This window comes from Myxocyprinus asiaticus, chromosome 8 (assembly GCF_019703515.2).
Source record: "Myxocyprinus asiaticus isolate MX2 ecotype Aquarium Trade chromosome 8, UBuf_Myxa_2, whole genome shotgun sequence".
NCBI lineage: Eukaryota > Metazoa > Chordata > Actinopteri > Cypriniformes > Catostomidae > Myxocyprinus > Myxocyprinus asiaticus.
In genome coordinates this window covers 52,716,401-52,730,000 of record NC_059351.1, presented here as the reverse complement: position 1 = coordinate 52,730,000, position 13,600 = coordinate 52,716,401, and the positions used below count along the sequence as shown (strand labels likewise).

Sequence of the window (13,600 nt, the reverse complement as noted above, 5' to 3'; positions counted from 1 at the left end):
CAAACCAAGAGTGAAATGAAAAATGAAAAAATCAAAACAAAAAAACTGCAGCGTGAATCACAAAACAGTTCAAACCATGAACGAAATGAAAAATGAAAGGAAATGCAGCAAATATTATTCAAAACAAGAGTGAAATTAAAAACGAAACAAAAATGCAGCACAAATCGCAAAACTATCCAAACCAAGACGAAATGAAAAACGAAACGAAATGCAGCACGAATCACAAAACTATTCAAACCAAGAGTGTAATTAAAAATAAAAGCATCACGAATCGCAAAACTATTGAAAACAAGCACAAAATGAAAAATGAAATGAAAATGCAGCACGAAGCACAAAACTATTCAAACCAAGAACGAAATGAAAAATTAAACGAAATGCAGCACGAATCACAAAACTATTCTAACCAAGAGCGAAATGAAAAACGAAACAAAATGCAGCAAAAAAAAACAAAACAAAAAAAAAAATCACAAAACTATTCAAAAAAAGTGCAAAATGAAAAATGAAACAAAATGCAGCACGAATCACAAAACTATTCAAATCGTGAGCAAAATTAAACGATAATCACAAAACTATTCAAACCAAAAGCGAAATAAAATATTAAACAAAAAACACAAAACTATTCAAACCAAGAGTGAAATTATTCATGAAACAAAAATGCAGCACAAATTGTGAAATTATCCAAAACAAGCGCAAAATGAAAAATGAAACGAAAATGCAACACGAATTGCAAAATTATTCAAACCCAGAAATGAAAAACTAAATGAAAATGCAGCACGAATCACAAAACTATTCAAACCGTGAGCAAAATGAAACGATAATCACAAAACTATTCAAGCCAAAAACGAAATGAAAAACGAAATGAAAATCACAAAACTATTCAAACCGAAGCGAAATTAAAAACGAAAGGAAGCAGCATGAATCACAAAACTATTCAAACCAAAAGCGAAATGAAAAATGAAACGAAAAATCACAAAACTATTCAAACCAAGAGCGAAATGAAAAATTAAATGAAATGCAGCACGAATCACAAAAATATTCAAACTAAACACTAAATGAAAAATGATACAATAATCACAAAACTATTCAAACCAAGAGCGAAATGAAAAATTAAACGAAATGCAGCAGGAATCACAAAAATATTCAAACCAAGAGCGAAATGAAAAATTAAAATCATTTTGTGATTTCAAAATGATTTTTGTGAAAAGTTTTGTGATTCGTGCTGCATTTTGTTTCATTTTGCATTTTGCAATTGTTTTGAATAATTTTGTGATTTTCGTTTTATTTTTCATTTTGTTTTTGGTTTGGATAGTTTTGCGATTTGTGCTGCATTTTTGTTTGTTCAAGAGCGAAATGAAAAATTAAACGAAATGCAGCAAAAATCACAAAACTATTCAAACCAAAAACAAAATGAAACGAAAATCACAAAATTATTCAAAGCAAGAGCGAAATTATTAATGAAACAAAAATGCAGCGCAAATCACGAAATTATTCAAAACAAGCACAAAAAGAAAAATGAAATGAAAATGCAGCACGAATCACAAAACTATTCAAACCAAAAGCGAAATGAAAAATTAAACAAAAATGCAGCGTGAACAGCAAAAAAATGTCATGCTAAGAGCGAGATGAAAAACATACAAAAATGAAGAGTAAATCTCTAAATTACAGTAATTACACCTGTAATTTACACCTATGTTATCAGGCTGTGAGAAACAATGCAGCTTTCAGTTGGTTTGCCATACACTACAAGAAGATTGAAAAGTGCCAAATAAAGGTTTACGAACCAACCTAAAACAAACGCAAAAGAAGGTCAAATGTATTCCTCTATTCCCCACTGTGAATCTCATTGGTCTAAAATGCCGCTCCACATACTGTAGCTGTATATAATACATCAAATATGCTTTCACTGAAATCATGTCACGTCTGGGTCGGCATTAGATAAAAAAACATAAAAATTCTCAACACTCATAAATCACACACACACACTTCTCTCATGAGTTTATTTTGGCAGGTTTTGTCAGTCTGACTGAAAGTAAAGATCAGGGTGAGAGAAACTCTCAGGACCTTTAACACACACACACACACACACACACACACACACTTATTCCAGCTTTAACTGCTCACTCCCTCATGCCATGCTTCACTTGGTATATCACTGACTATAAACATTAGTTATAGTGAAGCTTGTCTTGTTTCACAATTTGCTTGTGTTTTATGGCTGTTTTGGGCGTGTGCGCTCTGGAACGTTCCGCACACCACTCTGATCTCGTGACCCTGAGGATCCGTTTCCTGTCAGCACGTGTGGATGCTCCACACTCACACCCGCACACCGTTTCCGTGGAAATGTCTGTCTCCAGGTACACATCCTGTTTCAACAGCGGCCTACTGACTGCGTGGCACGCGACCCCTTGAAACACAACACGACTCGCCTTTCCTGACACACACCTATACACACTTCCTGCTTATACACACACACTCTGAAGGGTCGTAAGAAAAGAGATCAAAGCGACACGCTGTGACATACACTTACAGTTAACATGAAATCAAAAAAGTCCTCATTTACATTCCTGGTCTTATTGTGCATGAATTATCAATGCACGTTATTCCAAAGAACTCACATGCTTTAAGCACTTGCATGTGTGTGTGTGTTACCTGTGTGAGGAGTTGCTCTGGAGTGAGAGAGTTGATCCACCTGGTGTAGCGTTCAGTGGAGCCTTCTGGAATACGGCAAACTTTACAACCAACAATCTGACAAACAAGTAGTGTTAAAGTTGATCTGGCAACAGGTGTTATATACATTATATGCTATAAGGTGTGTGTGTTCAGTACTCACTGCGGTGGTGTTCAGTGTGGCAGCTTCATGTTGTAGTCTCACTCTCTGAGGCATCATGACATCATCCTGCAACATACACACACACGTTTTATTGATATTTAAAAGAGGGTTAACATAGACTTCAGCTGTTTTTCTATAAAGCTAATAATAAATACTACAGAACAAAACCTATTCCTCAAAGCAAGTTTTCTGGGAAATTCTGTCCGCAGTGTAGTTTGTACTCATGTATTTGTTTGTTTAGTGTGTTAATATGCTGTAACTCCACTTTGAAGGTGGCAGTGCTACAGAGGTCAAAGGTCACGTGACCCACACAAGAACAAAGAAAAACAAAAAGGAAACTCTTAAGAGAAAATAAATCAACTCTAATTAGAGCAGACTGCATCTTTTCCATCTTAAAACGGTGTTTAGTCTCTTGTACAGTGCTGTATGTCTTTGGTAAATAAATATTATCCACATAAACAAACAAAACAGCATCATTCGGATGGTGGCGAAATGTTCAGAGTAACAAATAATCCAATTAAACAGTTGAGGATTTGTTTGGAAGTGTTTTTCATCATGTGGCATATAATAGTTTTCTTAAAAGTGAGCACTGAGTATTTGTTTTGTGTGTTTGAAGTCGTCTGTTAAATCAGGGAATGAACGGCAGTTTTCCAATATTCCGGTCTTGGAAGAGAACAGAATTCCTGGCGTTCCTTTAAACCTCACAGAGAGCTGATTCTGACTCTCTGGAAACCAACACATGGAAAAATCCCCTGGAAATAACCAGCCCGTTACACACACATTCATAAAACAACTCAACACACACACACACACACACACACACACACACACACACACACACACACAGTATTTCAGTAAAGTCAACAGAGCCAATGGAATTATCTCAAGAGATTTATCTGCGTTTTGTCGTGAAAATTCCCACAACAGTGTCATCTCCAGCACATCTTAAATTCTGTGTTGTATTTAATAGAATTCTGGGGTGGAAATGACGCTGAAGGAAATGACATTTGTAAGGTTTTTAACCCTCATGCACTGTTCGGTCATTTTTGACCAAAATAAATTTTGTTTCTTCAATAAAACTGGTTTCCTTTTTCTGACGGGTATGAGACTTGGTGACTTTTCGTCCATTTCATATCTGAACACACACAAAGTAATTGTTGATTCGACCAGTCTAAGTGGTAGGTTACACTTGTACTGTTCCCGGTCAAAAGTGACCGCCATAGGAAATGAATGGGAAACACTAAAAATCACAGATTTGTTTTTCATTATTTATTATATAAAATCTAAAAAACAGCCACAATGCAGAAAAAACACACACAGACCTGAAGGGGTGAAACTACCAAACATCAAGAGTGCAAAACACAAACACACACTGAACTGGTTAGACTATAAAACAGAACATTTTTTTTTTTTGTTATCCCCCCCCCCAGGACAAGGCTAAAACTGTCAAAACTTTACATAAAACACATCTGAATAAATAAAGCCCTGAAAGTTTCCAAGTCAGTTTTAATGAGCCCATCATATAACAAAATATTTAATTAAAAATCAAACCCATGGGACATGAAATTGCCCGACGTTAAAGAAACACAGACATACCAAACCACCAAGTATAAATATTCATTTTGTACTTTTTAGCACTTGAATTTCTTTTTTCCGTAGAACAGAAAGTAGTTTTGAAGACCATTTGTGCTGCTCTTTATCATTCCAGACTTGAAATTTACTTTTAGGATGCTTTTGTGTCATTTTTATAACTCGACAGCCCCAGTCACCATTTACTGTCATTGTAGAGAAAAAAGCAGCGTGAACATTCCACTAAACATCTCCTTTTATGTTCTGCAGAAGAAAGACAGTCATATGTGTTTGGAATGACATGAGGGTGAGTAAATGATGACAGAATTGTTATTTTTGGCTCAACTATCCCTTTTAAATAGTGAAGAAATAGGAGTGAGGATTGTTTGGATTTGATCTATGCTCTCACGCTCTGTTTCGACACAGTTGAATCAGAACTGTGGAGAAGGTTCAACCCAAAACCAGCAAGAGACATCAAACTCAGAACCCCACAGATACAACATCAAGATCACATCTCTTATTACACAAAATCACTGAGTGCACACAAATAATAACACACTGCATCACATTTAGAAAGAGTATATATTTATTTTCATGTTCATTTTTAAAGGGATATAGGGATAGTTCACTCAGAAATGAAAATTCTGTCATCATTTACTCACCCTCATGTTGTTCCAAGCCCATACGACTTTCTTCTGTAGCACAAAAGATCAAAACCTCAGTCATCATTTACTTTCATTGCATCTTTTTTCCATGTAATGAATAACGATGACTCAACAGCTCTCAGATCTAATCAGTTGACATAAAACATATTTCATCATGTTATTTCATCATGTATGCTTTCCAACACACTGTGGGATGTACACTTATAATCACAGGTGGTGCATGTCTCGCTCTCACACACGTAAACTCACCGCATCCTGAAAGCAGAGGTATCGTCCTGAGCTCTGAAACACCGCTTGGTTTTTAGCAAATCCAACTAGAGGAAAACAAATCAAAACATATATGTTGATATGTGCTGTAGGGGTGAATTTATTCATTCATTTTCTTGATGTGAATTAAAAATTCTGCCAATGCAACTGCACTGATCTTAAAATATGACTTTAATAATAATTAATAATTTGTGTTGGTCAATAATCTGTTTAAAATGCTAAATATTTAATTAATCATGATTTGTTAAGTAGCTTACAATATTTTAAAAGATATACTTATAATTATTAAGATTGTTATATGTTTAATTAAAAAATAAATGGAGTATATTTAATAATAAAATAAGGGACAATTTAAGGTATAAAATATTTAGAAGTATATTACATTATAATAATTAAATATTTAAATAAGTTGCACTACATGTAAGGACCATTGGTACTGCATTGCAATAAATAATAATAATAATAATAATATGCTTAATTATATTTCATTAAAGAATAGCACATTTAAAAAAAATATAACATAAATGGTAATTTAAGATTTAAAATATGTGATAACATGTACATTTATTCATTTGGCAGATGCTTTTATCCAAAGCGACTTACAAAACAGGAATAATACTATTATTACTATTTTTTTAAATGAGTGAGGGTTAAGTTGGTCTGATCAGTTACAGTCTGCATTCTCTCTAACACGTCTGTGTGAGTGTTTGTGTGTGTGTGTGTGTGTGTGTGTGTGTGTGTGTGTGTGTGTGTGTGTGTGTGCTGAAAGCTCAGTATGACGAACATCAGGTGGCTTTAGAGCTCCTGACAGCAACAAAACACTGATAAGAAGCTTCTTTTGATTCTTAAACAAATGATCAGTGTGTGTGAGTCTGTTTAATGTTGCTTGTGCGATACACATGTGTGACATGATAACACACACACACACTTTAACAGTGAAGACAGAGTCCTTGAGTTCTCCAGGAATAAGACGACAAGATAAACACAGACACAGAGATATGTAGTGTATGAATATACATGGACACACACACACACACACACACACACACACACACACCTCCTCTTGGGCTGGTTGAGTTATGGCCTGATATCATCATGGAAACACCTCTCTCCTTGAACCTCTCCCTCCAACTCTCAATCAGTTCTCTGGAGTTATCCTGAAAGAAACAGAGGTTATGTTATAATTCAAAAAGATCACATTTAAATATGTAACTCTGACTGATATGAAATATTGCAGTGAGTGTGTACCGTACTGGCGTCATCATACACAGACAGCTCCAGACTGCCCTGAAAATCCTGCTGCAGTATCGACCCAAGACACTCATTCAACCAATCACACGCATTATACACCGGCATGATCACAGACTGAAAAACACAATAGAATAGAATAGAATAGCACATGACATAAAAAACAGAAAAGATTAGAACAGAATAGATTAGAATAGAATATAGGACAATAAAATAGAATAAAGTTGAACAGAATACTGCAGAATAAAATGAAATGTTGCAGAATAGAATAGAGCAGAATAGAAATAGAATATAATAGTAGAAATAGAATATTGCAGACTACAATATAGCATATAATAGAATCAAATAAAATAGAACTGAATTCCGCTGAACAGGATAGAATGAAATAGAATTTAATACAGGACAACATAATACAAAAGAATTGAATAGAATATTGCAGAATACAATTGAGTAAAACAGAAACAAGCAGAGTGAAATAAAAAAGAATAAAGCAGAGTAGAACAGAGCAGAACATAACAGAATACAATGTTGCAGAATATAACAGAATAAACTAAAATAGAGCAGAATAGAAATAGAATATAATAGTAGAAATAGAATATTGCAGAATATAATATAGAATATTACAGAATCGAATTAAATAGAATTGAATTCCGCTGAATAGGATAGAAAGAAATAGAATAGAATACAGGATGACATAATAGAATAAAACTGAATAGAATATGGCAGAATAGAATTAAATGGAAACAAGCAGAGTGAAATAAAATAGAACAGAACATAATAGAATACAATGTTCCAGAATATAACGGAATAAACTAAAATAGAGCAGAACAGAAATAGAATATAATAGTAGAAATAGAATATTGCAGAATATAATATAGAATATCAAAGAACTGAATTAAATAGAATTGAATTCCGCTGAATAGGATAGAAATAAATAGAATAGAATATAGGATGAAATAATAGAATAAAATTTTATAGAATATTGCAGAATAGAGTTAAATAGAAACACGCAGAGTGAAATAAAATAGAACAGAACATAATAGAATACAATGTTCCAGAATATAACGGAATAAACTAAAATAGAGCAGAATAGAAATAGAATATAATAGTAGAAATAGAATATTGCAGAATATTATATAGCATATCATAAAATCAAATAAAATAGAATTTAATTTCGCTGAATAAGATAGAATGAAACAGAACAGAGCAGAATATACAGTTGTACAGTTTGTCGTAATTAACAGTCTTAAAAACACCACAACAAAATAATGCGATGACAGTAATGCACTTACAGTAAGTAAGATCCTTGTACGTGCATTTCTGTACCTCCAGTTATTTGTTTGTAATATTCCTTTCATTGTCCAAACACTGTAAGTGGAAATGAATGACTCACCACTTCAGCGCGCTCATGTGAGCTGTTCTGCGGGCAGATGCGCGTGCACAGCCGCTTTGATTCGGGCTCGAACTCTCCACTGGAGCTGCTCATCTCTCAAACACACACAGACGAGATTTAGTGTCTCTGTTTGAATCTGTGTTCATTCCGCTCTTACAGTGTTAAATATACATAAATGAACTGAAGTCTGTTCGTGTTTTCATTCGGAATTATTTCCCCTTCCTCCACGCGTGTTAATCTGCGCAGACTCGCTGTTTACTTCCGCATTAGGGCGGGATCAGTGAGTTTATTGGTCGAGGGAAAACGCGCACGTGCGTTTTATTGGACCAAAGAGCTGTCAGTTAGTCAGGGCAGCTGTGATTGGACAGAAAAGCGACGTTCGGCAGCAAATCGATTGTTTCTTTCAGATTTCCGTAGAAAACACGTTCTTGTCCTGGTCAGAGAAAGGGAAAGGACAGAAAGACAAATTGAGAGACAGAGAGTAGGCAAGAAAAATATATATATATATTTTTTTCAATATATAAAATGTTTCTCATAGCCAGCAATGCTTAAACGGAGAGCATGTTGAGAAAACACCCCCCTAATCACACCTTTAGAGTTTCACAAGAGATCTCAACAATGTCTCAAATGGTTCTGTCAGGACCAATTACCAAATACTGCAGTAGGCCTACGTTGCTTCAGTACGGCTACAAAATTCACATTAGACTGTGTAATTTATGTTGCCGAACATAAACTGCCATTATTAAATCTGCCATAGGAAAATCCAGATGGAACCGGGTTTTTGGAGGTTTTTGGAATGGAAACAGAACAGCTCTATGGACTCATTTGTGTTTATTCTTATATAATATCATATAAGTTATATGAAATTCTTTATAACTTGGTATTACACTGGTGTTAACCTGCCATTTCTGTTTCTTTTTTGTTTTTGTTTTGTACCTTGAGAAGCAAGGTAAAAACCAAACTTTGCACAGACCTTCAAACTGATCTGGAATTGTGGACTTCCGCACAGGCCCAAATTCCCATAGCCACCCATTCAAGTGTGAAAATGTGTTCCTGTAATAACTCCTCTAGAGGATTCAAGCTACAGCCAACAAGTTCATCACACCCCTTCAGGCTGTTCTGACATATGCTGTAAAGAAACATGCTATCAACATACTATAACATGCTACAACATGCTAGCAGTGCCTTGCTAAGTGCTAAAACACACTAGCAATATGCAAAAACATGCTAGCAGTTCCATAGCTAAGTGCTAAAACATGATAGCAAGATGCAAAAACATGCTAGCAGTGCCTAGCTAAGTGCTAAAACATGCTAGCAACATGCAGAAACATGCTAGCAGTGACTAGCTAAGTGCCAAAACATGCTAGCAATATGCTACCACATGCTGGCAACACGCTACAACATGCTAGCAGTGCCTAGCTAAGTGCAAAAAAACATGATAGCAATATGCTACAACATGCTAGCAGTGAATAGCTAAGTGATAAAACATGATAGCAACATACTAAAACATGCTGACAACGTTACAACATGCTAGCAGTGACTAGCTAAATGCTGAAACATGAAAGCAACATGTAAAACATGCTAACAGTGTATAGCTAAGTGTTAAAACATGCTAGCAACATGCAAAAACATGCTAGCAGTGCCTAGCTAAGTGCCAAAACATGCTAGCAACATGCAAAAACATACTAGCAGTGCCTAGCTAAGTGCCAAAACATGCTAGCAACATGTAAAAACATGCTAGCAGTGCCTAGCTAAGTACCAAAACATGCTAGCAATATGCTACAACATGCTGACAACATGCTAGCAACATGCAAAAAAATCTATCTATCTATCCGTCCATCTATCCATCTATCTATCCTTTTCAAGCCAAACTCAAAGTTTGTGTCTACAAACTTTACTTTTCTAGTTCATTTTAAGAGGGTGCAAGCAGAAGTTAGAAGAACAATCAGAGCTGCCAAAAGGGAATATTGGAGGAAATGTTGTGACAGTATTGGTGAAAATATATAAATTAGTAAGATATGGGGCATGATTAAAAGGATGGGAGGGATTCAAAACTTTAGTACCAGTGCTTTTGAATGTTGATAGACCAGCAATAATAAATAAGGACAAAACTGAGGTATTAGCTGAGGCATTTGTCAAAGTGCATAGTAACAATAACATATCAGACAAAATGAGAAGGCTTAGGGAACAGAGTTTAAATGAGAATCCAGATGTTTTGGTACACAAAGGTCCAACAGGTTGTACATTAGATGCAGATTTTACAGTATTCGAGTTAAAACAGTCTATAGCTGGTGTTAGACAGACTTCTTCTTGGAGAGATTATGTATGTAATGAGATGCTTAAACACTTATCACTGAATGTTATATTATCTATGTACAATAAAATATGGGAAGCAGGAAAGTTACCATCATCTTGGAAGCATGGCATTATTATTCCCATTGCTAAACCAGGAAAACCAATACTAAGCTAATAACCACAGGCCAATAGGACTTACATCTAACCTCTGTAAGCTAATGGAAAAATGGTAATGGTTAGGCTGACATATATTCTGGAACGTAAGGGATACATTTCTCATCATCAGAGTGGTTTTAGAAGAGGACGCAATACTATGGATGCTGTTTTTGATTAGACCAATGTTAGAAAGGTGTATGTTAACAAAGAGATTTTAATAGGAGTGTTCTATGATGTGGAAAAGGCATATAATATACTATGGAAGGAAGGGCTTATAATTAAGTTGGATAAGTTGGGGGTTAAAGGAAGAATGTATAATTGGATAAACGCGAACCTGCTAACCAGCTAATTCCTGTCACCCTGGAAGTTTCATGATACAGAACTTGCACTCCCAGCTTCACGGGATCAAGACGAAACATGTTCGATGAACAGGTGTGTATTGGCCTGCTTCGAGTACTGGAAATAACCGCCACTTAAAATATTTCGAAACATTTCGGCAGTTAAATTTTTTTTAAACATTCAATTACGGCAGGCATAAATTGTTAGTAGGTTTATGATGTTTTCAGTTATGATCAGTGGTGTAGCTTGGATCTTACGGCTATAGTGCAAAGAACCTTTCGGGCCCCCTCTTTGGTGGGCCTTGGTTGTTTTTCATCACCCCTCGGGCCACTGTCATTTTTATGGTACCTTTTGGTCAAAAGTAATTTTGAGTTTTAAAATAATCAAATAAAACTGTTTTTTCATTAGCATTTACTGTAATTAATTTCACATTAATGTGTGTCAATAAAGGGTGTTCTACACATTATCTGTTCTCAAAGTCTAATTTTTGTTACATTGACAGCATGATGCACAGTGCAAATCTGATTAATACCTGCCTTTCAGGCTTGATAAATAACTTTGCAGGTGCAATTTTATTCATTTGCATCTAGACCTCCCTTTATTATGCGCATTTGAAGCCACCCCTCTAAATTGCATAATCATTTTGGGGAAACATGCAAAAATTGCCAAGACATGCTATTTTGCTCATCTGAAAGACGCAGTCTTTAAAAGACTAAGTTGGTAGATCAGCTCGGACCTTTTTTTTTTTTTTTAGCGTGCTATCAAGTTTGCAAATGTTTTTATACATGCAAATCTTTCGTAAATCTGGACCAATGTGTATATAGGATGGCATGTAGAAATTAATCATGATACCGCAAATGGTTGGATAGGATATTAGTTTAATCCTCGTGTGACCTTCGGGACATTTTTGTCTTTTTCACTTTTCGATCATTTTGGCTATGTTAATGCCAAAGGCATACATTTTGCCAAAGGTGTGTATTTTGGGGGAATTTTGATATTTCAACCTCAGTTCCTATAATACATCTATAATACACTGTGTACACAAAATAGTTACACTCAGGACCTTCAGGACAAAAGTGTCCCCATTGAAACCCATTAAAACTGCAATATTTAATCCCAGTGCCATTAAAGCATAAAATCATGAATTCTATGATATTAGGCTTTCATTCCGGAGCCCTGGCTTCAAAATTTACAAGTTTAATATTTTCCACCAGATGGCGCCATTTTTCTCATGTTTAGCCTATGGAGCAAATACATGCTTTTCCCCTATTTTCTGTTTGCTGTATTATAGAGCACTGCAGGACAATTGAATAAATGATGCAGCTAAAATTGTGTGAATGTGTTGGTATGGATGTCAGAGTGTGTTTTGTATGTGTGTATTGAGAAATGTGTGTGTGAAAAACAACAGTGGTATTATAAAGGGTTATATATAAAGGCCTAAAATCTTGAAAATTAATGAATATTTGGTAGTTATGATCAGGACTAATGTTGGTTAAAAAATCTATGTCAGTGAAAATGGAAAATTATATTAGTAAATAATATTTTTATGGCAGTTTTTTGATGCGGACATTTTGACCTCTGAGGACCTCTGAGTAACTTTTTTAAATTGATGCACAAGGGATAAGAAGGGGTTTTCCCCCTTTTTCCCCTTATCCTTTCTGTGTCTCATTGGACTTTGAGGGGCTCTAGTGGAAGCTGGAGGAGCTGAACACACAGTGCCACCTGAAACTGGAGCCCTGACGGTTCAGGGAGGGGATAGGAGAATAAATAGTTCTCAAGCTACAGCAGGTGGCGGTAATGCACAATTTAAGTTTGACATGATCAAATTCGCTATTAAAAGGAAGAAGAAGAAGAAGAAAAAGATGGAGCGCGGCCAATTATCCCGACAAACTATCGCCCGATAGCTTTAACTTCCCATGTGTGTAAAATAATGGAAAGAATGGATATTGATAGACTGACATATTATTTAGAAAAAATAAATGACTTCTCTCCATATCAGAGTGGGTTTAGGTGTGGGCGAGGGACACTGGATCCAATGCTATCGTTAGAGGCAGATATAAGAAAGGCATTTATTAATAAAGAATGTGTAATTGCTATATTTTTGGACATAGAAAAGGTGTATGATATGTTATGGAAAGAGGGATTATTAATAAAATTAGTGAGGATGGGTATAGAAGGAAGAATGTACAACTGGATAAAAGAGTTTTTAATTGGGAGAAGAATTAGGGTGAAGGCTGGGGTAGCCATATCCCCTAGTGGGGTGGTGGATAATGGAACACCTCAAGGTAGTGTAATAAGTCCTCTATTGTTTATTATTATGATAAACAATGTTTTTTCAAAGGTAGATATAACAATTGGTAAGTCATTGTTTGCTGATGATGGGGCTCTTTGGTATAAAGGAAGAAATAAAGAGTATAATGAAGTAGAGGAATGGTCAAAAAAGGAGGGATTCAAGTTTTCAGCAGAAATGACACAGATTATCCTTTTTACTAGTAAGATAAAGTATATGGAAGTAAAATTAAAATGAAATAAAAAAGAATTAGAATGTGTTTCCATAGTTAGATTTTTGGGTTTATGGTTTGAGAGCAGATTAACGTAGAGAGTACATATAGATAAGATGGTTGGGAAATGCAAGAGAATATTGAATGTAATGAGGTGCGTGTCAGGTCTGCTGTGGAGCAGCATCTCCAGTTTCAGCTCTTCAGGTTGAAATGGGTGAAATGCCTCTTCAATTAAGATGACAGCAGTTAATGGAGTCGTACTGGGCAAACTTAGGAGGCCAGAGTGAAAATCACCCAACAAAAAAGGTAGCGAGTCCTAGTTGGGGACATGGGAAAA

General features: G+C 35.4%; 1 protein-coding gene across 4 annotated transcripts in view; it reads right to left on the bottom strand.

The window, feature by feature from the left end:
* b3gntl1 (UDP-GlcNAc:betaGal beta-1,3-N-acetylglucosaminyltransferase-like 1) overlaps window positions 1-8,224 on the bottom strand; it is a 13,145-nt gene extending 4,921 nt beyond the window's left edge. Inside the window, exons 1-6 of one of the 4 annotated variants that reach the window (XM_051705466.1) lie at window positions 7,973-8,224; window positions 6,580-6,696; window positions 6,389-6,488; window positions 5,314-5,378; window positions 2,831-2,896; window positions 2,650-2,745 (exon numbers count right to left, since the gene is read on the bottom strand). In XM_051705466.1, the coding sequence (XP_051561426.1) occupies window positions 2,650-2,745; window positions 2,831-2,896; window positions 5,314-5,378; window positions 6,389-6,488; window positions 6,580-6,696; window positions 7,973-8,065 (537 nt within the window). In that variant the 5' untranslated portion in view covers window positions 8,066-8,224. Of the gene's footprint in view, window positions 1-2,649; window positions 2,746-2,830; window positions 2,897-5,061; window positions 5,182-5,313; window positions 5,379-6,388; window positions 6,489-6,579; window positions 6,697-7,972 lie in introns of those variants that run through there. The other 3 variants (XM_051705468.1, XM_051705469.1, XM_051705470.1) reach the window with 3 other exon arrangements.
* Between the last annotated feature and the right edge of the window lie 5,376 nt (window positions 8,225-13,600).